Here is a 26,394-nt window from a genome sequence, read left to right as displayed (position 1 = left end):
AACTTTACTGACTTTACTTTACTTTACTTTACTAACTTTACTTTGTGACCTTTTTTTACGTATTATGTCTTAAAATGTTGTACAAATTTAATAATATTAAGTCTTAAAATGTCATCATAGTAATACAACATTAATAATCACAGTCTTCTTGTTATTTTTATTATTACACGCAAAACTGCTACACCCAAACTTTTTTCTGTTCAGCAATGTTAACATTTTTATCATAAATATGTTTCCTCAAAAGAGATCTTTTTCCAATTTTACATTATGAAGATCTGATAAAGACTAATACAGAATTCATGTTTAGTGCCTTGAGTTTAGCAAAAAAATAAAAAATAAAAAAATTAAACCAATTATTTAAAATAAAGATTTAGTTTTAAATAAATGTTCTTTGATATTTTTAGCAACCAATTATTAAAACATAAAAAACAAATAGTTTACATTAAATGTTCTTTTTCGTTTGAATGAATCCGTGAACAAATCAGAATCTTCGAGATCCTGGAAAAAATCATATTCCCATCTGGGAAAATAATCACAAATGTCCATACACAAAATATATTCCATTTAATACCAATTATTACATTTTAATATTAATACATATATTTATAAGATTAGATTTAAAATATGGCATTTGTATATACATAAATAGATCGATCAATAAAATAAATAACGCTCGGACTGTATCACGTGATAAGCGTCTGACGTCGCATGACGAGTGATTGCGTCAGAGCACGGAAGTTGTCATAAAGAGCTAAAAGGAGCTGCAGAGAGTGGTGCTGATGTTATAACTTGAAAATAAGTCTCTCTGCTCGCTCGTGTGGCACTGAGCTGCGAGTGCTTCTCTGATCTGAAACTGTACAGACAGCAGGAGTCCTCCGGAGCGGAAGCAGCGACATGGAGCGGTTTGGACATGAGCGCGAGGAAAACACGCCCTGCGCGCGCACACACGAGGTGCCTCGCGAAGTTTATTTACATCTCGAAGCCTTTTGATTGAGCTTTAAATCTGTATGAGGTTGTGTTTAAACCTGAAGCCGCGCGGAAATGCTAGGTTAAGTCGGCGTTAGCTGGAGCAGTATTGTTAGATGCTGCAGTAAAACTTGACCGCAGGATGAGTAAGAGAAAGAGAAAGCCTGTCTCTTAAAAGTGTGCTGTTTGCCTAGACGAGGAATTTGTGAGCATCACACTCAGACGCTCATAGTGTCATAGGTTTGACCCTCTCTGAGGATCTGTGCTGTGAGATCATGAGCCTGTATTTACTGACTCATGACAGCTGAGCATAATGACATCTTTATTATTAGATCCATGGACACTACACTGCTGGGTTTGATGCATCACAGTGATCTTTTTATCTGTGTAGAAACTGCATTGCTTTATAGTAAGTCAGAACTGCATGATCTTGAGATCTAAAAAAAAAAAATCTCAGAGCTTGGACCTTTTTTTTCTTGACATGCTAAGTCAGACTTTCCTTTTTTTAGTACACAAAAATGTGTCTTGTTTAATTAGATTTTTTTTTCTCAGTTAAAACTGTCAACATGTTTATGACTACAATATCCATTGGCTTATTTCAATTAGGTTGCGAAGTGGCCGGGATCTTTATGGGAACTTGATCTGGGGAATTTAGGAAATATTGCATGTTGGAAATTTATTAGGGTTTTATAAGAATTATATGGACATTTGGGGAAATGTAATGATGCTATCATATAAATATAAATACAACATTTTGTGTGGTCGTTAGCTGTCATGCATGCAAACTAATACACATTTTAAAAGTTAGATTTGGGGGATTATTTTTGGAACCTTTTTTTCAGGGTTCGTTGATGAATAAATACTTAAAAAGAACAGCATTTATTAGATTTATATAGAAATCTTTTCTAGCAATATAAGTCTTTACTATCACCTTTTTTGCTAATTTAACATGTCCTTGCTGAAAAAAAAGTGTACATTACTTTCAAAAAAGCAAGAAAACTAATTACAGACCCCAAACTTTTAAACGGTAGTGCATTGTTAAAAAATATTTCTATTTTGAATAAATGCTGTTCTTTTTGAATGTTTTATTCATCAAAAAATCCTGAAAAAATGTTTGTTCAGTTAGCGTATTTGTTTTTACAATTATATAATTGTAAAAATGTTGTAGCTTACAGCACAAGGACATTTTAAACATATTTATGTGATATGTTTTTTTCTTGTTTTTTTTCTTGAACACTCGTTAAGATGGTCATTTTGACATCATGTTGTGTTCAGGATTCCAGAAATGATCTGTTGATGTTGTAACGGAGGAATGCATAGTGCATGTAGAGAGTGTCCTCAGTAGCCCTGCAGTAAACAGTGTGCTTGTGTGCATGTGATTGAGCGACATGTAGGGTAGTAATTAAACTGAAATTGCATTAAATCTGGTTGTTTTAACCTGAGTATGCTGCAGGATTTTTTTTCAGCTACTTTTTAAGTTCCCTGTTCCTGCAATTTTGCAAATTCCAAGTTAAAGAATTTTGAAAGATTGTGATTTTGGAAAGAGGTGTTACATTTGAGAGTGCTTGCAGTGTTTGGCCAATCACAATGGACTTGGTCAGCTGGCCAATCAGAGCAGACTGCACTTGTCAGAAGGAGGGACTTTGTAAAAACCAACTTGTTTGAGAAAAGCGGTGCATAGAGGACCTACAATTATGCACAGTATTTGAAAAAGTATTTTTTTTTTTTACATTAAAGCATGTCAACATATTCTGTTACACCAAATAATGATCTTTAAAAAAGGATTATATGACCCGTTTAATTCCCATATATTCCCTGAATTTTGCAACCCTAATTGTCAATCATATTTCAAACAAGAATCATTAAAAAGACACTAAGGACCACAGTGCCCCTCCAAAAACAAATTCATTGTCATTTTTAAACTTTGCCAGTCTTTGCCGCTATCCTTCAAAACACAGTATTTGCCCATTTGTCAGCAAGAAGTTTTGAATCATTTAAAATATAATTTAGCATGACTACATTTTTACATGACTACTTTTATATGTTATAGGTCAGAATAAGGATGCTGTCTTTTTTTAAACCAAAATACATCTATTACACTAAGTGTCGATGGATCATTATTTAACCCATATTTTGACATTTTATTTTCACAAACTATTTAAAAAATTAAAGAGGACACTTTACTTTCATGTAATATCCTTTCTAATTATATAAAAATACAATCGACTACTCGAGCATGCCTTAACCATAATGCATGCACAAAGTTTGCAAGTATGACATAATTTTTTAGGATTACAATATTGCATGTTACTGTAACTTTCTATGACCTTATCTATGTCGCATGTACAATTGAAATATGTAATGTATTAATTAGGGGTGTGTCCGAAGCATACCTTATTCGGAATGGCACGGATAATGGCTTCAAAAACGAATAACGGAACCGGAATAATTCAGGCTTGCACATTCTGTATTATTTGATTACAATATTACTGTTTTTACTGTATTTTTCATTTTTTTTCTATTTGAATATATTTTAAAATGTCATAAAAATAAAAAAAGAAGAATATCCTTCAATGTTTACATTTTCAGCGTTACTGGTGTCACTGTCATTGAAGACCGAATCGGTTACAAAACCACCTGTGATGATTTGCTGGAGGTGTATTGAGCTTTATCTCTCTGTGTCCGATCACAGCCCAGCGCGGAGAGCATGGCGTCTATGTGCCTGAGTCAGCAGCGCTGTGTGAAGGCCTCGATCGCGTCGCAGTGGCAGCTGGCCGAGGCGCAGTATCAGCTCTGTGGTTTGGAGCTGCACAGCTCTGAGTCAGCGGAGCAGGAGCGCGCCCGAGCCCTGGCCTCCTCCACAGAGCTCTCTCAGACCGAGCAGGAGTGGAGACATAAAGAGAGCATGCTGGGACGGAGCCCCACTCTGTGCCCGGAGGCCAGCCGAGATGTGTTTGACAAGGTATCTCATATCAGCACTCTAGAAAAGTCATTCAGCGTTCATCTATTGCATATCTCTGCATTGTAAGATGCAGTCCAAACGCACAGCAGTCTTTCCCCAGAGAGGGCTGTGATGGTTTGGGACAGGGTTAAGAGCAAGTAAATGTGTAAAATTAATGTGTGTTTACTTTCTTATGAACAGCTATTCAAAAGTTTAGATCATTATTCTTATTATTTTAATTATTACTTTTCATTCAGCACTGGAACAATCATTGATTAAAATAGATTTTTATCCTTGTTGTAAAATAATGGAACATTAGGTCATGAATATTGTCTCAAACGTCATAGAAATGTGTTGGTAAAAATGTGAAACCCTTCAGCCTTCTCAAAAGAGATTGATCCTTCTTATAGAAACTATTCTCCTGCTGAGTAAAAGACAGATGCCTCTCAGTCTCAATCCTCTCTCGTGTGTCATACAAGTTACCAAAGCCATGTCCTCAGCATATTTCAGAAGTGGCATCCCATTGATATCACACTTCATTTAAGTATATAAATCTAGCACAAAATGACTAGTGTCGTACCAGCAGCAGTGGTTTCTCTTGTGGCCCATTTTGTGCATTTACCACTTTTTTTTTTTTTTCTTTTCCCTAGAGTATAATAAACAGTTCACAGTCTTGGCCTAATGAATCCGATCCTGATAAGAACATAAGCTTCATCCAGCGTAATGAAGAGCTCTTGAAACATTTTGGTAAGTCCTGGAGCGTGTTTGATTTGTGTGTTTATTAATAAAGGCCGTTCATCTGAATGGAGGTTGTCCTCTCTGTTCTGACTGGACAGGTATGTTGAGGAGGTGGGATGATAGCCAGCGCTTTCTAGCAGAGTACCACCATCTCATCTGTGAAGAAGCGGCCGATTACCTGATCCTGTGGTGCTTCCGTCTGCAGGCAGAGCAAGTGAGTGCTCTTTCTGGCCACGGTCAAAATAACATACTTCCTGTACTGCTTCTGCAGTCTGTACAGTGTTCACTACTGATCCTCACTGTCTGGATCTTCTGCAGAAAGAGGCCTTAATGGAGCAGGTGGCTCATCAGGCAGTCGTCATGCAGTTTATTCTGGAAATGGCCCGCAACTCTCAGCAAGACCCACGAGGCTGTTTCCGTCAGTTCTTTCAGAAAGCTAAAGTAAGGCTCACATCTGCAGTGTACATCACCTTTTCGCAGTGGTGTTTTACACAAGTTTAGGGCTGTCACAAATGCTCTATTCAGTTCGAGTACTCTATTATAAAATATCAGAAATGAGAATCCATGAAAAGCATTATTAGAGCATTTTCTGAGGCTGCACGAAATATTAAAACCATTTTAAAATCATGATAAAGCATAGTGCTATTGTGAATTCACAAAGGCGTCGATTCGATTAAATAATATACGCACTGAGTTTGATTGTTTTGATGTCCACATGTTATTGTTCAGGGGCCAAATATTAAAGATTAAGTGGAGATTTGAGAAAAATACAAAGATTCGATTGCCGTTGGCGCCCTCTGAAGGCTAAAGATATAATACATGATGTACATAAATTCTGATTATATTTTGTATTTTAACTGTTAACAACTTTTTGATATTTCTTTTGAACCACTAATGATTGCCTGCTAATATATATGTATTCTAAGTCATTTTAAAGTCTATTGTTCGCTTAAGTCTATTTTATTACCACAAAAGAAAAGTAATATCTTAAATACTCGATTAATCATTAGAATAATCGGCCGAAAATTGTAAATTACATTATTGTTACAGTGTTGTGTCAGTCCTACACGAGATATTACACATCTCTTACTGTGCATTTAGCCAGAGAGGTCAAATAAAGATTGGACTAAATGTTTTTTGAAGCAATGCTCAACCAGGCTGCATTTATTTGCTCAGAAATACAATAAAAATGCCAATATTGTGAAATATTATTACAATTTAAAGGAACCGTTTTCTATTTAAATATATATTAAATGTAATTTATTCCCGTGATGTAAAGCTGTATTTTCAGCATCATTCCTCCAGTCTTCAGAGTCACATGATCCTTCAGAAATCATTCTAATATATTGATTTGATGCTCGGTTATTATCAAGTATTATTGGTTCTCAATTATTTGTGTGTCCTATTGTTAATGTTGAAAACAGTTTTTAATTAAAATTGTAAAGATGTTTCACAGTATACAGTTTTAATGTATTAACAGCCATTGTGAGCAGAAGAGACTTATTTGAACAACATAATAAAATCGTAATTATTCTGAACTACAGACTGTTAGTGCAGTCAATCTGAGTCCGTGTGAGTGTTGTGCAGTAATGTCAGTGACCACTGGAGAGAGATAGACATAACTGAGAGCCTGAGGCCAGGAAACAACCAATATGGACACAGATGAAGATCATCTTCACGCATTCATCCATGTCTCATGATAAACCTCATTCATATTTTTACTGAATGCATTTAGAATCCATTTAAATCTTGCTTTGCTTCTTTTTTAAGGCAGGGCAGGAGGGATACTTGGATGTCTTCCACACAGAACTCAATGCCTTTACGCAGAGAGTTAAAGAGTATACCATGAAATCAAAAGGAGAAACCCCGAAGGATACAGTGCACCAAAACACACCAGCGGGCTTTCGGCTCGACCCCAAGGAGGTGTTGGAGTCTTTGCCACCGGTATGAAAGAAAATCCAATATCTCAGTTTTCTGTGCTGTAATCAAGTCATTGTTTTTGGTACTCACTGACAGAAAATAATCTGTACGAAGCACCCAAAGCACAGTGAATCAGAACATACTTCATCTTTGATGTACAGTAATGTAGAGAATGATTTTAAACCAATGAGATTTCACTGTGCACAGGACTTTGTAATGCATTGTTTAGGGTTGTAACGATTCAATCGGTTTCTCGGTGCATCGATTACAAACCCTGACGATTCATATGCATCGATCTTCAAACATGAATTTTGAATCGTGAATCGCCGATCTCGGGAAGTATTCGATTTAAAACGCCAAGAATCGAAAGAATCACGATTTCTGTAGTGATTCAAGGCTTTCAAAATATATCCACATTAAATTACTACGCACACAAATTAATGGAGACCTTTAAGAGTGTCCCTGCCTCTAATCTGTCCTTCACATGCTCCACTGTTTACGAGACTGTCACAGGATTGCGCTCGCGCTCCGTTCGTCTCTGTTACAGCTGACGTGTGATCTATAGGACTCGTAGCCAGTAATACTAAAGTGAAGTAGCTTTACTTTTCTGTAGTTTGTCAGTGGCTTTCTGCTTCTTACCGATGGTGTTTCCTGAGCAGTCGAAAGCTGTATTTATTGCACGGACAGAGCAGAAATGTAAGTGTCTAAATCATACGCACAGTTCCACTGAATGATAAATGTGTTTAAACAATGCTGATGAACCGACTGTACGAAGGAAACTGTTAAAATAACCACAGCATTAACAACGACCTTGTAATAAAAGCATTTAAAAAGTAGCGTTCATTGCTTTAGCAAGACATCTGCCGTGTTTTCTTTCAGAATCATCATTTACTGATGGAGAGGAAAGGTTAAATAGCTACTATAGCATTTTATTTTGTGAAAATGAGATAAATGCGTTTTCACACTGAAAGAGAAGTGATCTCGCTCTCATAGACGTGCCAGACTTTATCTGCAGCTAAACTGAGTAAAAGCAGAATGAAATGATGAAACACTAAGGTAAAAAAAACTTAAATAATTGTTAATTAAATGTAGCCTAGTAAATAAAACAATCATAAAATTGCTGTTAGGAAAAAATTATCGATTTACAAATAATTGATTATTGTCCAGCAGTGTATTTGATTTCTTACAACAAATTTAAAGTAATAAAAAAAAGAAGAGAATTCCTTGTAAAAAAATAATAATAATAATAATAATAATAATTATGATAATACATTGGCTACATACATAAAATTATTGTATTTGACATTTCTGTCACTTCTGAAGCTCTTTTTTTTTTTTTTTACTTTGATTACATTTTTATGTATGCCATTTCATGCCATAGCATCATTAAACGAACTTGTAACAATGGACAAAAGGTTTTTGTTTTTTTTCTCTCTCTCCTAACCTATGTTTCTCTAACCATAAAGGCTGCTGTAATTTGCCCCCTGACTAAGCATTTAAAGAATTTAGGGGAAGCATTTAAATAATCCTGTGAATGCACTTAATGAATGCAGAATCGAATCTTTATAATCGAATCAAATCAAATTTAATTGCGAATCGAATCCAATTGAATCGTTTTAATTTTGAAAAAACTGTTCTTGAATCGAATCGAAAAACCTATGAATCTTGTCGAATCACTGCCTTACCAAAGATTCACAGCCCTTGTTGTCATGCTTAATTGTGAATGAAAGAAATGTTGATCAGAAATACAGTAAAGAGTAATATTGTGAAATAGTTTAAGAATTTAAAGTAACTGTTTTCTATGTGAATATATTGTAAAATCTGTTTAATTCCTGTGATGTAAAGCTGTATTTTCAGCATCATTCCTCCAGTCTTCAGTGTCACATGACACTGATTTACTGCTCAAAAAACATTTATGATTATCAATTTTTAAAACAGTTGTGCTGCTTAATATATTTGTGGAGACTGTAAAATATTTCTTCTTTAATTAGAAAGTTCATTTATTTGAAAACACATTTACTGTTACTTTTGATCAGTTTAATATGTCCTTGCTGAATTAAAATGTAAATTTCTTTTTTTTTTTTTTTACTTTTCAATGGTAGTGTAGCCAGTAACAGATTTTGATTTTGCAGGATCTGAAAACATGCATCCAGATGCAGGATATGCAGATTCTTCAGAAGGTGCTGAGCAGCATGAACCCGCAGGTAACGCTGGAGCTTGATGCTGTAAAACATAAGCACTTCATAACTTAACCATTCTCATTCAACTTCTGATTCGTCTTGATTTCTGCTCCTTAAGGACTATTTTTGTACCTTTGTGGATTTAGTAGTCGTGTTGCGATGCTGCTGTTAAAGTAGTTTAGTACAGGGCTCCATCTAAATCAAATGTTAAAAATAAAAAATGTTTTATTAATTTTTAATAAGAAATGTAATTTAAGGGTTAAGCACATTTTTCGGGTTCTTGAACACGTCCTCCATCACTTTGACTTGTCACCACAGAGAGCACATGCTCTGAACCTGACACAGACGAGCTGAATGAGAGCCAAAGGACACAGGAAGAATTGCATAACAGCGTGAATCTGCATTCATCAGAGTCCAGGCTGACCTATAACCCCTCCTCCAGCCCTGCAGATCAGCATAAGGGAGGATGTGCAGAATATAATGTTCACCCAAATGTTCAAATGATCTCATTTATTCACCCTCATATGGTTCCAAACTTGCATGACTCATTTTCTTCTGTAAAGCACAAAATGAGATGCTTTGTAGAATGTTCATGCTGCTCTTTTCCACATAATGAAACGAAATGGGGACTTTAAAGCTCCAAAATAAAAAAAACGAATCATAAAAGTTGACTGTACAAATCCCTAAATTACCGTTCAAAAAATTGGGGTCACTAAGATCTTACTATTTTAGATTTTATATTTTTATTCACAGGAAGGCGCATTCAATTGATCAGAAGTGGGATTTATAATGTTACAAGAGATTTCTGTTTGAAAAGATTTCTCTTTTGAACTTTTAAATCATGAAGCAATTTAAAAAAAAAAAACAATTTGCAACAACTTTGAACTGCTCAGCTTTTTTTAACATCATACAAATAAATGTTTTTTGAATATCAGTATATTAGAGTGATTTCTGAAGGATCATGTGACACTGAAGACTGGAGGAATGATGCTGAAAAATCAGCTTTGCATCAAAGAAATAAATTACAATTTAATATTACAATGGAAAACCGTTATTTTAAATTGTAATAATATTTCACAATATTATTGTCTACTTTCCAGTAAATAAATGCAAATTAGTGTGCAGAATTTAGTTAATATTACCAACAATGTTACTGAGGAAAACGCCTAAGAAAACATTTGAAATGTAATTTTGGTCACCATTCACTTTCATTATATGAAAAAAAGAGCTGCATCAACATTCTTCAAAGTTTCTTCTTTTGTGTTTCACGTGAGAAAGAAACTCGCACAGTTTTGGACTAACGTGACTGAGTAAATGGTGGCAGAATTTACATTTTTGGGTGAACTATGTGCATTTTTTCATTCATTTATCAGTATTCTGTTACGTATGCATCTCACTTCTTGTTCTTCATACTGATCTCTGTGCTGTAAATGTCTTTTCTTGTTATATGTTATTATTAATATCCTCTTTCTCACTCATAACAGGTGGCAGAATACCACGTGAAGCGTTGTTTGGAGGCAGGACTTTGGACGAATATACCCCGAGCCTCCAAAGAAGAGAGTTCAGAAACGGACGAGTGGAGAATGATGGAGAGCTAGCAGTGAAGACTAGCAGTCCCTGACGAACCCTCACTAGGAAAACCGCTTTGGGTCGCAGGACAGGAAGAACAAGGGCTGTGCTCAGAGACTTTTGTTTTGTATCCGTGCCTGAATGTGTGCTGCACTTTATATTTGTTTAAAAGAGAAAGTATTTTAAACGAGATCGGGAACTGTATTTTGAGGCACTTATATTTTTCTGCACATTTTGTTAGATTTCTGTTGCTAAATTTTTCTTTCGAAAAAGTGTAGGAAGGCGGTACATACAGTACTGCACAGGAATTACTACTTTTTTTTCTTTTTTTTTTGGATTGTAATCTACAACGTCCACTAAACATTCAAACTCCAGTCTCATGTGTCGTCTGTGCATGGACACGGCAGATAACAGTCGGCTTCCTGCAGATATACAAACAACAACAAGGCCAAGCAGGACCTCTCCTTCTGCTATCTTCATGATGGAAACAAGCCTTTGCAGAAAGTCATTCGTAGGTCCAGTAGTATGTCATGAAAGCCAGCGATAAAGTGTTGTTACCTACGATTATAACGAAAGAGAGTCACATTCACTATCAAAATGAAAAGAGTGCTAAATGCACTGGGCTGTTGTGTTTGATATGACATCCAAAGCAACAAATAGAATATATTTAAGGGATATTTCACCCAAAAATCATTATTTCTCAATCTCATGTTATTGCAAACCTTTGTAATTTTATTTATTTCTCAAGTTTACCACAAAAATGTTTTAATAATACAGTGACGGTCAATGGAGTCCAATCAGTGTTGTTTTGGACCACAATGACTTTCATTGTATGGTCAAAAAAAAAAGAAAAATCCTTCTAAATATATCTTCTTGCATTTTCCATTGAAGAAAGAAAGTCATAAAAGTTGGAATAACATGAGTGTGCGTAAATGATGACTTTTCATTTTTGGGTGAAATATCCCAAGAAATGCCATTTTGCCTCACCATCAAACTGACTGAGATTGATTTCAGTTATTGCATTGAAACACAGCAGATGCTGTTTGTTTATCGCATCCAGCTAGTTTGCGTTGCTTGTGCAGCATAAAGAACATACAGCAAACCAGGATTTGTGTAACATTAACTGATGCTTGTGACCACATTGTGCAAGTCTTCACAATCAGATCAAAATCCTCTATTAAATCTTTAGACCCACAGTATTGCTGATTTTGTGTAATGTTTTATTTTGCAGTTCATTATTAATAAAATAACTTCTTAGCATTTTACAATGTGTTGGCTAGCTCTCGTGTGTACTTGCAGGCAATAAACTGGCTCATAATGTGTCGTTTTTGATTGACAAAACAGGGCTGAAAGCATGAAAGTAGGAACAAATGTGCGATACATGCTTTTTGGCCCGTCCACTCAACAAAAGGAACATATGGCATTGGTCTTCAAATTAACGATCATAATAAGTTAATATATGTGAAAATGTTGTAAAACCACGTATGTGAGAGTGATTGAGAAAATACTGAATTGTTCTTAGAGATTGATGAGAAAAAATGTTTTTATTTCTTTTAAGGCTACTTAGTGAATCTTTAGGTACAAAAGCATAATGTAAAACAGTGTTATTATAAATCAAATCTAGAGCTGTTCATATGATTTACTACCAACAGAAAAAACTAGAACGAGTCGAGCTTCACTGTGTTTATTGCAGTTGTTTCAAAGAACTTGAAGGAAGCTCATGACCTGCTTTCTGAAATGCATTACACTTATTTTATTCATATGCAAGAGCAGGGTTTTTTTTGTCTGTACAATTTATACAGTTATTCACAACCTGTGCCACAAATTGAATGCATAAACAAATTAACACTTTGCACTTCATTTGTGGCCTTCATGACCACACAGTTTATCAAAACAAAAGGACTTTCCTGAAAAAAACTATCTAAAATCTTTCCCTTTATTAATCATTGTACCATATTATGCAAAACTTTCTTAATTAAAAAATACACATTTATATATGCAAAAAATAACTCTAGCATGGTTCATTCATATGTTCTACAATCATCAGACTCCTAATTAGTGTTTTTACTAATTAAGGCCACAGTGGTTTCCAAAAAAAAAAAAAAATATCAGAACATTCAAAAATCAGGTCTAAATCATACTTTTGCACTACATTAATCTGGGATTTTTTAAAATTAATACTTTAATTCTTTAGTATGCACAAATCTTAATAATATTAAAATGGATAATAAACAAGAATGTTTTGGAGCTGCTGTGTCCCGACTTTGCAGCCACTTCAGTTAAAAGAAGGGGAAAAAAATAAAAAATGAGTATGTGTTGGTCAATTCTGGCAAATGTAATGCTGAAAATGATTAGCTGTGGATTCAACTATTAATCTTAGCATGCCTGGCTGCTTAAGATGGCAGCGCTAGAGCTCATGAGACTAAAGTTTGACCATAAACCTTTAGTTTGGTGCTAATATTCTCTAAAAAGACATGGTCACACCAAAGGCTTTGGCAAATATACTGCTTAAGGCCACAGAGGTGCATTGTGCTCGAGTCGAGCAGTGTACTTCAGTCCTCAAGGTGGCTGTGCAATCACGCTTTTCCCACAGCCTGCTGGTTTCCTGGGATTTTCCTAGTCAGGAAGGCATGGACGTGAGGCCATATCTTGTTGGTTTCAGTTCCTGAGAAGGTCTCCAATACTCCTTTACTCCTGTTAGAAGTAGAAGTAAAGAGAATATCATATGCAATGGCTCAAAAACCTCAGTATTCATATAAAATAACACCATCAGTCCAGCATAAAGGAATGGTTCTTCCTCATCAATATCCCAAAATCTCACATAAATTATTTAGTTCCTTTGAACCGGATTTTGAAGAGCCATTGATTGCTGTAACTCGGGGTTTCGTGAGTTTTCAGCTTTTCAGAGCTTCTTGCTTCACGGTAAAACTCCGTCTCTGCTTGTGCTGTGAATTTATCATGTATTTTGGATTGCAACTTGGTTTAAAACACTTAATTAAAGATATTTTCCCAATTTTGTGACCTAACCTTAAGTGAGAACTATTTATGCCTAATACGTTATAAGCATTAAAGCATTTTCTAATAAACTAATAATACTATAATAATTTCGTTAATTACAGTGACAATAAATAAAGAACTCATTATTTGTATAAAGTCTATTTATGTATTAACTGTTTACAAATTTTTTATGTTTACAAACTATGAATTAGCTACAATAGTTTGCGAATGATTTGCAGGTACTTCATTAGTGTAAACTTCTAACATGTTACCTACATTTTATCTATTTAATTGCATTTAATTATTACATTTTATTTATTTACTTATTAATTTATTTACTAACTGTCATCAGAGAATGTGTCTTTTAAATGTGTCTTTTAAATTACAGAAATATTCATATTAATATTTTACGTCTAAGGGGTTCAGCTGATAATAAGTTGGGGAAGCCATGATGTAATTGTCAGGGTTTTGCACTGTCACTTTGTTTTATGTTTTTGTTTCTTGTATCTTGTGTCTAGTGTCAGCACATGGCCTTGTTAGTTATTTTCTCGGCCATGTGCTCCTTTATCCCCTCCTCCTTGTTTCCTCTTTACCACACTCTCTTGTTAGCCTAGTTGGTCTAATTGTGCTCACCTGCCCCTCATGTATTTTCCTCCCTATTTATAGTGCACCTTACCCTTTTGTGTTTGCTGGTCTTGTGGTCATCCTCACTCTCTCTGGCTGAATATGTGTCCATGGCTTCCTGTCTGGTTGGTCTTGTGCCCTTGTTTTGTCTGGTCCTTGTAATTTCATGTTCTTGTAATCCTCCTTGGTTTAGTAATTTGTTTGTTCTTGCCTTTTGCTTTTATTTTATAGTCTTGGTTTTGTTTGATTTATTCTGAATTGGATCAGTCGGTAGTTTCATTTTTTTTGCTACTTAACCTTTTAGTTCATTGGCTTATTTTCCTTGTCTTGAGTTTAATGTGTTTTTGTGGAGCTTTGTCCTGTCTTGTGTTTTAGTTCCTGCCCTGTCCCCCATGTGTCCTGCCCTGGTTCTACCTGCCTGGCATTTGGTCCGTTTCAGCGTCAGTGGTCAACAAGTTCCTGAGCTCTGCTCTATGGTGCCTTGTGTGGCATTCTCTATCAGCCTGGTCTTGCTGCCAAAAGTATTCCGCCAGTTGTTTCCTGAAGCCTTGCCTAGCTGTTCCTGTTGTATCTTGTGCACTTCACTGCCCTCTTGTAACAATCTTTTGTCAAACCCTTGTTATCTCCCTGCAATTGGGTCCTCCTTCCTAGCTTCCTGACGGTAATGGCATTAAGCCTGGTGCACATATTAAGACGCTCCATAATTTAATATGCAATTTGAGGAAGATTTTCAAAAAAGAAAGTCTCTAGTGTATAAGTCACACTCCTATGGCTTCAAGAAACTTGAAATATTTTGTACAGGATTTCTGGACTATGTTTGTTACTTCTATGGTTCTTGTCTGTTTTGGAGCTCAGCAGCCTCACTTTCGTTGTATGGAAAAGAGAAGCATGAACATTCTACTAAATATCATCTTTTTGCTTCCACATAAGAAAGAAATCCATCCAGACGTAGAATCACTTGAGTGTGAGAGGAGGGTGCTGTGGTGTCTGTGCAATACCTGTAATACTCTAGAACGGGTTGTGTCTGTCTCTCATAGCCCTTGAGTCTCCTGGACACAGTTTCGGGACGGTCATCGTCTCTCTGGACCAGCGGTTCTCCTGTGACATCATCAAGACCCTGTGCACAACACAGACCACTGATTATAAGCATACATGACATCACATAAATGCTGAAACCTTCAAATTAAAACTACTGGATCTTAGGAATTCCTGTATTGAAAGCATCAACACTCTTTGGCAGACGCTGATCAATCCCAGAGCTAATCGGAGCTGACATCAGCTTTGGAGCTGTATTTGAGCAACACTGAAAAGAAATGGGTTAGTGCTGTGTTAGTTTAACACAAGACTGCTGTCTTGAGGTTTATTATTTAAAATGATTGCAAAAATGACCAAACTATAACAATTAGGAAACTAATTTTTCAGACTCACAGGCTTTAGGCCAGTAGACATAAGAAAAGCTTATATTCTTCAATATAAACGGCTTTCCACTCATTCTAGTTTCAGTTTAACTTTCTATAAAGCTCTCTATTCTTAGAAGTAAAAAAATCTTTTTAAACGCATCAAGAACTATTTGTGACCCTTGAGCCCAAAACCAGTCTTAAGTCAATGGGGTATATTTGTAGCAGTAGCCAAAAATGCATTGTATGGGTCAAAACTATCGATTTTTCTTTTATGCCAAAAATCATTAGGATATTAAGTTAAGATCATGTTTCATGTAGATATTTTATAAATTTCCTACCGTAAATATATTAAAACTTAATTTTCTGAGTATTTAGATTTTTTTGCACCATCAGATTCCAGATTTTATCTCAGCAAAATATTGTCTTATCCTAATAAACCATACATCAATGGAAAGCTTATTTATTCAGATGTTTAGATTTTGAAAAATTTACGCTTCAGACTGGTTTTGTTGTCCAGGGTCACATTAAGGAAACATTTTTCTGTCCTTGTGATTAATCTTTTTTCTCTGGCAGTGTTTGATGAATGGACAGGACTCCATGACTTCCTCGGCCTGCTCCAGTTTTATTGCTTGGATTAGAGCAAAACCCCATGAATAAACTCCTTATTAAACATAAGCGCTCCTGTCTGTCTCGAGTGCCAGGTTGTGAAATAGTACAACCTACTTTCACCACAGGACCTCCAATGCTTAATTTCTACAGTACTTTTTAGAGCTTTAATGTTTATTATTATTGAATTATATAGTATTTAATGAAGGATATTTTTAGTGTGTGTTTAGGTATTTGTTTCTGTTTCTATTTTATATATATATATATATATATATATATATCAGTACACACATTAAAGTAGACACATTAAGATCTGCACTTGCAGTTAATATTAATGAAATAAAAAGCTACTTAAGTGTACTTTCTTTTGACAAGGTTTCCTTTGATGTACACTTTAGATGATTATGTTTCAATCATTTTTGTTGTTCTTTATTAAAGAAGTCCATTTATTGTGATGTGTTGGCTAACACACTAAATCACATATATTTGATTTAAAAATGTATTTGTTATGTTATTTAATATTTCATGAAAAGCTAATACATTTTAAACCTATGAATCTGCAACTTGTTTAATGACATTAAAGTGTACTTTAGATTTCCATAAATGCTTGAGAGTACATTCAGCAGTTCAGTTAGTTCAATAACCATATTTCAAAGTAATAATAGAATAATATAAAAAGATTTACTTAATCTCATTTTAGGTTTGATTAACCTGAAATTAAGTGTCTGAAAACATTATATTCTTCACAAAAGTTCACACTTTTTTTATTTTTTTTTTACATTTTTAGAAATTCAGGGTGAATTCACTTCAATTTCAGCACAAAAACCAACAAATAACTAATAACTAAACAATAACTACCTAAACAATACAGTTTAACCAGGCCAATGTTAGACTTTTTAGTGCAAACGCACCTCCTTTATGCAAATTAGGCTAAATATATATTATGCCTTAATCACAAAACTCATCACTATCTGCCTGATGCTATTAATATTGCACTACTGTTACCTACAGAAAACAGGCTTTTGAATTTTGTTTACGAAATATGTTTTCTTTGAAAATAGATTTTCACACCATTTTTTTTGCAGTGTAGTTTTCACGTGTTTAGCTTCCTGTTTCTATGCTTGAATTATCAACAGTTTCCTAAAGTGCTGTTAAATGACACTGTGAAGATCTCAACAGCAGCATGAGGGAATGATCCAGAATATGATAAGACCAGAGGACTCACTGGTCTCTTGGGCGGGTTGAAGTCTATGTTATAGACCCTGCCGCTGGGAAGGTGCACCCAGCGAGACGTCAGACGCTCTCTGATCGTCTGGAAAGGCACGTCCAGGTTTATAACAGAGTCCACATCGTACACGCTGTCCAGGGCCTCGGCTTGAGCCACGGTCCGAGGAAAACCTGCCGGGACAGGACGAGCATGTTTAAACTGCACATTTCATCAGTAGCATATGCAGCAAGCGGCCGGGTGAGAGTTACCGTCCAGTAGCCAGCTGCTCTGCTCCAGACCCCTCAGACTGGACAGGACGAGCCGAGAGATGACGTCATCGGGGACCAGCTGACCCTGATCGATACACGACTTCATCAGGACACCCAAATCTGCCCAGGTGCACGAGAGATGCTCAGGAACTCAACAATGATCGAAGGATTTACACTCAGAATTCAGTAGAGATTATTTGCATGTGTTATAAATAACGAACGCAATTATTTAAAGGGATATGATGCATCTGCCAATCATCCCAAAAAAATATGAAGGCTGTCAGGTTTAGCGTTATAGAATCATATGAGCTTTAAATTAGCTATTAACTATTAAAACTTGTACTGTCTGATATAAGCATTGATACACATTGTAATAACTTCTGAATAATCTCCATGTGACCCATTGTGACATGTCTGTGTGGTGCTAAAGATTTCAGGCCTTTAATACTAAGGATTCGAGTCAATGAGATTTTTTGTTTTTGTTTGTTTTGTTTTGTTTTTTTTTATTCAGTTTTATTCAGCTGTTGAAAATTCATCTTTGACATCACAGGAATAAATTGCACAACATATTGCATATAAATACATGAAAATTACAATGTATAAACATTTATTACTAGTAATTAATTCAAATATTAAAATAAGCAACTGTCATTTTAGGTTATTAATGTTTAACTATATTTAAAAACATTAAAATATCTTATTGACTAGTGTGTACTTCAAATGGGGTTTTTCTACTATTTTTACTAATATTTTAGTTTTTTTCACAGTTCAACTAGCCTTGTTGTATGAGGGATAGTCTGACTTTGGTAGGTAGATAATAACTGATGATGCTACATAGATCACACAGTGTCACAAAACCCACAGACACACACAGCATCTGGCATCCATCAGGGACGTGTGTTTACTTCTACAAAACATTATTTATAGTGCTCAGATTAGATAGAAAGCCTGCACTACTGTATGTATACAGTCCAATCTTGCAAACCTCTGAAGTGTGGAGAAAATCTGAATGCAATGTAATGCTTGATCTTCAGGGTGATTTGCAGCCAGATCATTTGTAGTAAATGTCCCACGTCTCTGTTTAGTACGCAAGGCACATTCTCTGGAGAAACGCATTGTTTTTAATAAAAAATAAAGAGATGAATAAGCCCTATTAAAACACAAATATTTGAAAATATCATATTGTCTACGCATAAAAACACTAATGGCACAAATAAAACGCCTGAGTTGGACTTTAATGGCTTCTCCAGACCGTGTTTACATCAACACTAGAAGAACGAGCTCGACGTGACTAAAGGCGATCTGGAAACATAGCAGAGATGTTTCATCTCCACTCTTTCGTGCATTTCTGTTTAAAAAAATGAATAAAAACAAACATGTTTAAAGAGATGTGTCTGTAAGTCTATTAACCCGTCAAGCTCTATCTAAACCCGAAAAAATCAATGTCTCAAAACTGCTGTTTAGATAGGCAAAGCATTTCGTTTTGGGACGCAATCAAAGTTAAGAATCGGTTCTGCTGATAAATAAGTAACTTGTAATTATATATCCTGGTTATCATCATAAACCCGAGTTCCTGAAGTTTTGCAATTATTTATTTTATTTTTGTTGTTAGTTTTTGTTTATTTTTTATCGTTCGAAGCGAATGGGGAAAAAAAATTCGACCGTGCATATTCGCTTATTTCTGAACAAAGCCTGAAATAGTGGTCTCACCGGTCTTCGCCTCGATAATGGCCCGCAGCATGTCTCCACTGGAGAGATGCTTCAGTCCGAAACTCCGCACTATCCGACTCGACATGGTCCCCTTCCCCGAGCCCGGGGCCCCGGTGATCACCGCGCGGAACACGGTCTGCAGGACCATACTTCTGTTCGTCCGAGAATACAACCTTCAATGGCTATTTGTGAATGTGGAGCCAAATAAACACTTCCTCTTCACAGCATCCCTGCAGTCCCATGAAATCTGTGCTATGGAAACTTCACTGTGGGGATGCGGAGTCAGAGGACGAAGATACGTAACTCCAGGTTTATTCCCAGATTAAGCCCGTCCTTTTCTTATGCACGCGCATTGCTCGTGGACCCGCTTACGTTACAGGAAGTGCTTTAAAGCTCAAGTGGGCGTGTGCAGACACTTACAGTAGTGCACACTACAGTATTGATACTAGGCTTACTAGATGCATCACTTTGAAGATAAATACAAGGAGCAGTAGACCTGGAGACTCCCAAAAGATAGATATCCTGCCTAAAACTTTAGTTGCAACTAACATTTATACAAAACTTACGTCAATATGTAATTTGTAAAAATTATCTTTAATAAATTTTTAGGGCACTAAAAATTTTAATTTAAATTTGTATTTAAAATTGTAGGCCTCTTACTTGAATAGTAATGTAATAAAATGATTTACTAAAACGAAAACGATTACAATATTTTATTGAGTAAAAACGTTATTTGAAAAAAAGCTGAAAGTTTTAGAAAATAAGTAATGATAATTTATTCATTCAAAATGTATTTTAAAATATTATGATTAAATAATGATTTAATAAAATATTATATAAAAAAATAATTGACATAAAGCGGAAATAAAATAAAATAAAATACGACGAAAAATTTGATGTCAAACTCCTATAAAACTAAAGCTTAACTATAACCAAAACTGATATAAAAATAACTTAAACCTATAATATTTAAAATAAGAGAAACTAATAAAAATTGCACAAAAAATTGAATGAATACTGGGAAAAAAAAAAAAAAAATATATATATATATATATATATATATATATATATATATATAGTTGACACCTACTCCAGGTGTGTGTTCACGGTTGTCACTTCTGTGTGTGTGTGTGCACTTTGGATGTGTTAAATGCAGAGCACTAATTCTGAGTATGGGTCACCATACTTGGCTGTATGTCACGTCACTTTAGATATAATATTAAAATAACACTATGGAAAAACTGCACTGAACAGAGTGCTGCTCAGTTATTTTGTAATGTAAGGTCTTCTCTAAGAGTCTTTGGAGATGATAATGTTATCTCAGCTTGATTAAATCAGCACCAGATCTAGTGGGCTGTTGAGTTTCATCTGAATGATTTGACATTTTTCGTGGTGATCTGTGCAGATGTTCCCATCCCAATCAGAGCCTGCTCATCCCCCAACTCTGGACTGAGTCCTTGTTTATCAACCAACAAATGATTGACATGATGAGGTCTTTTACTGAGATAAAGGAGATACTGTAAGAATGGAGATCTGCTGAAGATCTACAGGACAATAGCCCCTTCAACACAATGAGACAAAGACAGGATTTGGAAACCCTATGTAGATGTTAATGATTGGTAACGTTTAAGGATGTGGGACAGGACAATGATGATGTTTATTAAGTGAATAGATGAAACTAGAAATATAAAATGCGTGATTCACACTTTCAGTTTGAATATAGAGTTTTTATATATTGTATAAGCTGTAGGTTATACTTTCTCACGGTTTGGTCATGCTGAGGACAGTACCACAGTAAACACTAAACTCACTAAAATCATTTAGATATTACACATCGAGTGTAATCAAATCTCAGCTGTGATACGCTTGACCTAAATTATTATAAATATTCTATAAAAAAATTTACGCCAATGTTTTTTAATAATATATGATATAATATAATAAAAATTCACACATTTTGTTGCATATGATTTAAAATAGATTTTGGAGAAAACATAAATGTTTGTGTGTCTGTGCCTGAATGCTTGAATGTATATTCATATGTTCATTATACAATTATATATATATAACTCATTCCTAAAGACACGTCTGAATGGATCAGCAGCTTGAACGAATCGGTTGAATGAATGACTCTCTTATTATGACAGGTGACTTACCGCCTGTAGTCATAGAGGTATTTATGTAACAAATGAATTCTATGTTGAATCAAAATATCTATTTAAGCTACAGCACTTAATACAATACTGAATGTGTAAAAGCAGCTTTACACTATCAAACAGGAAGACAACGTGTCAATAATGCAGAAGGACAATAGTAAACAGTCAAGAGTTCAGTTCATTATAAATTCAGTGATGACATTCAGGACTTTATAAGTCTATGTATGAGACTTTATAGAGCATTACAATAATCTGACACTGAGGTCATGAACGCATTAGTTAATTTGACATCAAGAGCGTAGGTTGAAGTTTAGACATATCTTTAAATTTAGTTTTAGAAAATGCAAGAAATGTGGCTTTCAAAGAGAGGATTGCTATCAGATTGCACACCCGGGTTAACTGATGACAAAGAATTAAGAGAGCAGTCATTAAGTGTTTAACAGTGTTTTAGGTTATTGCATTCAGAAGTTTTCAGTCTGATAATTAACGCTTCTGTTTTTTTTTTTTTTTCAGAATTTTCAGGAAATTACTAATCATCTCCTGTTGAAAAAAAAAAAAAAGCATATGCTGCATGACTGCTGGTTTGAGCTGGTTACTTAGCAGGAGCTAGCTGCTTAGGACCAGCACATGACCAGCTTAAACCAGTTTAAACCAGCTCAAACCAGCAGTCATGCTTCAAAACATGCTGTTTTTTTTTTTTTTTTTTTTTTTTTTTTTTAAAGCATCCTGTGTTTTATATCAGCCATTCTATTAGTTTTGCGAGTTGGTATGTTTTTGTAGGGCTGCAAAGAAATAACATCAGACATGAAAAATAATTAAAAAAAATAATAATATTACATATAATATTATATATTATTACATAATAATATTATTATATATATATATATATATATATATATATATATATATATATATATATATATATATATATATATATATATATTCAATACACGCTGTATCTCCACAGTTCATCCACAAGGTGGCAACCTCTAATCTAATTTATTAGAGCTGAGCGCTCAACCTGGAAAAGATTAACATTATTAAGACTATTTACCGTCACCAGGATGATTGATGGGTCATAAGGTTAATGGTTAACGTTACTGCATAAGACTAAAGTTTAAGGCTGCTCAACAGAAGGCAGATGTGCCTCATCCCTCATATGGTGTGTCTCATTATAAAGGATTATGAACATCTGACTTGATTAGACTGATCACATGCTTCAGAATCAACACTCAGTTGGAACTTACATATAATATACCAAAACATATTTAGAGTTATAAGACTGAAAATGATTTTAAATGTAACATTTAATGAAATGGATCGATCACGTTTAGTCAACTTTTTTTCAGGTACTTCTGAATCGATGGCATGTTTAGTCACACCTTTTCAGGTACTTCTGTTTTCAGTTTTAATTGACAGTTATTCATGAATGACACCATGTTTAGACTGAAACCTGCTTGTGATGCCTATCGATTGTTTTGCAATCTCCTGCAGACAATGTTCCTGTCCCTTCTTTTGTTTTTAATACTTGCCAAGCTCTTATGTCCTGGTAATGATGTCATCACAACCCTTATCCTTTTACAGGTGTCCATGACAGCAGGTTTCCACTGAGTCAGCATCAGGAAACTAATTCATCCTCAAACCATATTATGAACTCAACACAGGAACTGAACGTGACAGTAAAGTATGAGAAACATTCGATTTCAAGAGCTCTGATATAGAATGTTTCACAGAAACCAACTTTATATTTGTTCTGTTCAGTGAAGTCTTAGGTTTAGGAGACAAACAGAAATATCAGAGGAGCGTTCCAGAGGTTTTCCTTACAGCGATGAGATAAAACCAGTCAGCAAAGATACACAGGAAGTTCTGTTGCTTTACTTCTCTTCCACACAGCCTTGTTTCTTTCTTGTCAAAAAATGAAACATGGCGCTAACCTGATTAGTTTATTGGTCTGATTAGCCCTTACAAATTAATAAAAGAACACATATTATACAAACGCTTCATGTTTAATGGTATTAGATTTGTCGATTGCATTTAATAGATTGCGCTTTCAAGATAACATTAGCAATTTGCTGGTAAAGGCTGTGTTTTGTGCATGTTCGGATAAACCAGTGATTTTAAATGAATTAGTTGAGTGAATAATTCAGTGACTCACTCGTTTTCGCCATCTACTGCTGTAATGACGTAACTGGCTGTTGTATAATGAAGTGTATTTGTTCACTATATAAATAAATCATCAGTTATAGCTTTCATTTTTAGTATTTGTCATAAAACATTTCCAGAGAAAGCCAGACTAATGCAGCAACTGTGATATATATTTGTCTCCTCACGCTGTACTCATTCACTACAGCTATAATTGTGGTGCATGACAAACTATTTGTGAACTATGTTTGGTAGCATGACAGCCAGTTCATTCTAGATGTTTTTGTGTGTGTGTGTGTGTGTGTGTCTATTTTACTTCTAAAGCTCAGAAAATATGAAGCCTTAATCTAATATTTACACGCACACCAACAACACTTCTGGAGAAAAGTGGCTTCCAAGCTGGTTGGTTCCCAAGCAAGCGTCAGATACACAATGCTTTACCAAAATAACAGGGAATCATGCAAACTGCACGCTGTCTTTTCTTCTGAATAGAGCAATCGCAGAGGATCAGGAGAGCATGGCCTGTGACATCAATCGACTTTTTGAAACCTTGCCGCAATGCACGACTTCTGAGATGATAATTTGACAATTCAATACATTCAGAGACAGATACATACAGATATCATTATTGTCAGCTATATTTATCATAATAGTTTCATAGCATATTTATTTTATATTCAGCAAACTTAAAGTATAAAAGAGTTATTCAGTTAAAGTAAAACAAAAATAGACTAGTATATAAATTATAATCTAATAGAAATCTAATAGAAAACTATAGTGTAAATGATATAATTTCAGCATTTTTCATTATGTATTTGCTATGTTTTGAACAAGAAATGTGCATTTCATGAATGCTTATTTAACTGGAAACAGAAACTTTATATTATACTATATATTATAATAAATAATACACAGTAAATGGTTTAAACGGAACAAAAACAATGCAAGAAAAATATATAGAATACAAATTAAAATTTAGAATTAAATCTTTTTTAATTATTCAAGGTATTTAGATGTATTAACTGCTGTTAAATTACACAAATCATTTTTTTTTTTAATAAAAATAAAGTAACTGGAGAAACAAGGCATAGATTTCAGTAAGTATTTAAAAAGTCAATGTTTAATCTGTGTAATTCATATGATTGAATTTATACAGTATTTTATTGTATCTGCTCATTTGCCTTGAACCCTTTGCATGATGGGACATGTGGATAGGTTTGGCAGTCCAGATTCCTGATTACAAGTCAAGCATTCACTGTTACTGATGAAAAACTTAGGAAAATATCCAAGTCCCAGGGAATCTCCCTAAACTTCTAAAACTTGGGCTAAAAAAGTGTTTTAAAGACATTGACAGTTTCTGTTGTATGGCCTCTCAGCTTGAGGCACATGATGGTTAGAGGCCCCGGGACACTGGCCCCATTGACTCGATCCATAATCCATCGTAACACGTTAATGCTGATATCAGCTCTCTGAAGTCCATACAGAATACAGAGTTTTTAGGGCCAGTTTGAACAATGATAGACACATGAAGCACAAGTCGCTCCTCTGACATGTTTATGCTGACAGAGTGTGGAGCGATTTCATGTGCATTTTTATTATTAAAGGGGAACAAATCTACTTTATTGCATTGAAGTGTCTCAATGCTGTTTATAATCTGACTATAAAAACTTTAAAAACATACATTTAATAATTCAGAGTTGTTTTGCATTGATTTTGAAAGACTCGTTGATGACAAATGACAAAAAGCTGACAAAACAGCTCTAATTTAGATAAATAAAATGGCACAACTGCATATATATCATCATATGTACCCTAGTTGATAACAGTAAGAATCGTTTACATATGAATAGCTACTTGTTCAAATATGCAAATAAGGCATTATCTAATTAGATATAAGCTATTTTAGTTGCCATGCAACTTTTTTTCATTTTCATTTTAGCAATCCGGCAGACTCCACCTACCAAATGGAAAGCCGTTGTAACATTTAATCTATAAACCGTACTAGTATCTTTTTTCATGTTACTAGTACTTATTTTTTAGATACTAGTATCTTTTCCATTAAGTACTAGTACTTATTCATCAACTACAAGTGCTTATTTATTAGGTACTATTGCTTATTCTTTAGCTACTAGTGCTTATTTATTAGGTACAAGTACTTATTGATTAAATACTAGTACCTATTTAATAGATACTAGTACTTATTAGATACAAGTATTTATTTATAAGATACTAGTACTTATTCATTAGATACTTAATTCAATAGTGACTAGTAACTTTTATTTTCTTACTAGTAACAAATGCAAAATCTTTGCTATTGACTTCTATGGGGATCCATCATTGAGACTTACTCATTAGATAATAGTACTTATTAGATACTAGGGACGGAGGGCCAACCAGGGCAGCGCCGAAGACCACCAACAGTGGGATCGATGGCACAGGAGAGCAAGTCTGGTTAGGTAAGTCTGAAATAGAGAACATGAACAGGTTAAGGGTAGCCTCTGTGGCCCTGAGGAGATGGTAGATGGTCTCCATGGCCATGACAGGGCAGGCGGTGAGTTCCTGGATTCCATGACAGGATAAGTCGAGCGCTCAGGGAGTTCAGCTGAAATGTGACCAGTAACCAGTGCTGGGCGAGGCGGGAGAGGCTAGCCGCTTGAGCCCCAGCCGGCTGCCGCTGGTCGAAGGTCCACTCGTTGAAAAGTTGGGCGCCGCTGATTGGTGATAGCCCCATCCGTGGAAACATAAGAAACATAAGGAGAGCAAGAGATTGATTCCTAATGTCAGTTTAATGTCAGCTCTCCCCCACAGGAGCCGCCACTGCTTGAACTTAATGGAAAATAAACTAGTATCTGAAAAGTAAGTACTAGTAAAAGGAAAAAAAGATACTAGTGCGGCTTCTAGATTAAATGCTACAACGGCTTGCCATACCCACCACGACCGCGGTTCATCTACTCGGCCCCACCCGTTTA

The 26,394-nt window shown here is 35.0% G+C and overlaps 2 protein-coding genes across 4 annotated transcripts; one reads left to right on the top strand and one right to left on the bottom strand.

Annotated features, from left to right (window-relative positions):
* The first annotated feature begins 710 nt into the window (after positions 1-710).
* On the top strand, positions 711-11,584 carry cdc37l1 (cell division cycle 37-like 1). Of its 3 annotated transcripts, XR_003277347.1 has the most exons (9): positions 712-951; positions 3,659-3,928; positions 4,558-4,654; positions 4,744-4,859; positions 4,964-5,086; positions 6,416-6,589; positions 8,698-8,769; positions 9,064-9,206; positions 10,230-10,363. XR_003277347.1 is itself a non-coding variant. In XM_026219356.1 (8 exons), the coding sequence occupies exons 1-8, from the start codon at positions 895-897 to the stop codon at positions 10,341-10,343; spliced, it is 1,023 nt and encodes a 340-aa protein (XP_026075141.1). In that variant the 5' UTR covers positions 713-894; the 3' UTR covers positions 10,344-11,584. The 3 variants fall into 3 exon arrangements, 2 of the variants coding, with proteins under 2 accessions (XP_026075142.1, XP_026075141.1); XM_026219356.1 differs by lacking the exon at positions 9,064-9,206 and having other exon boundaries at positions 713-951; positions 10,230-11,584; XM_026219357.1 differs by lacking the exons at positions 8,698-8,769; positions 9,064-9,206 and having other exon boundaries at positions 711-951; positions 10,230-11,584.
* Positions 11,585-11,839: 255 nt separating this feature from the next.
* On the bottom strand, positions 11,840-19,485 carry ak3 (adenylate kinase 3). Its single transcript, XM_026219358.1, has 5 exons — positions 19,128-19,485; positions 17,418-17,537; positions 17,167-17,339; positions 14,934-15,052; positions 11,840-13,008 (listed from the first exon to the last, which is right to left on the bottom strand). Exons 1-5 carry the CDS (start codon positions 19,273-19,275, stop codon positions 12,891-12,893), a joined length of 678 nt encoding a protein of 225 aa, XP_026075143.1. The 5' UTR covers positions 19,276-19,485; the 3' UTR covers positions 11,840-12,890.
* Positions 19,486-26,394: the final 6,909 nt, after the last annotated feature.

The sequence above is a fragment of the Carassius auratus genome, chromosome 35, assembly GCF_003368295.1.
Source record: "Carassius auratus strain Wakin chromosome 35, ASM336829v1, whole genome shotgun sequence".
Taxonomy (NCBI): Eukaryota; Metazoa; Chordata; class Actinopteri; order Cypriniformes; family Cyprinidae; genus Carassius; species Carassius auratus.
The sequence above is the reverse complement of the archived record's forward strand: the minus strand, read 5'-3'. Positions and strand labels throughout refer to the sequence as shown.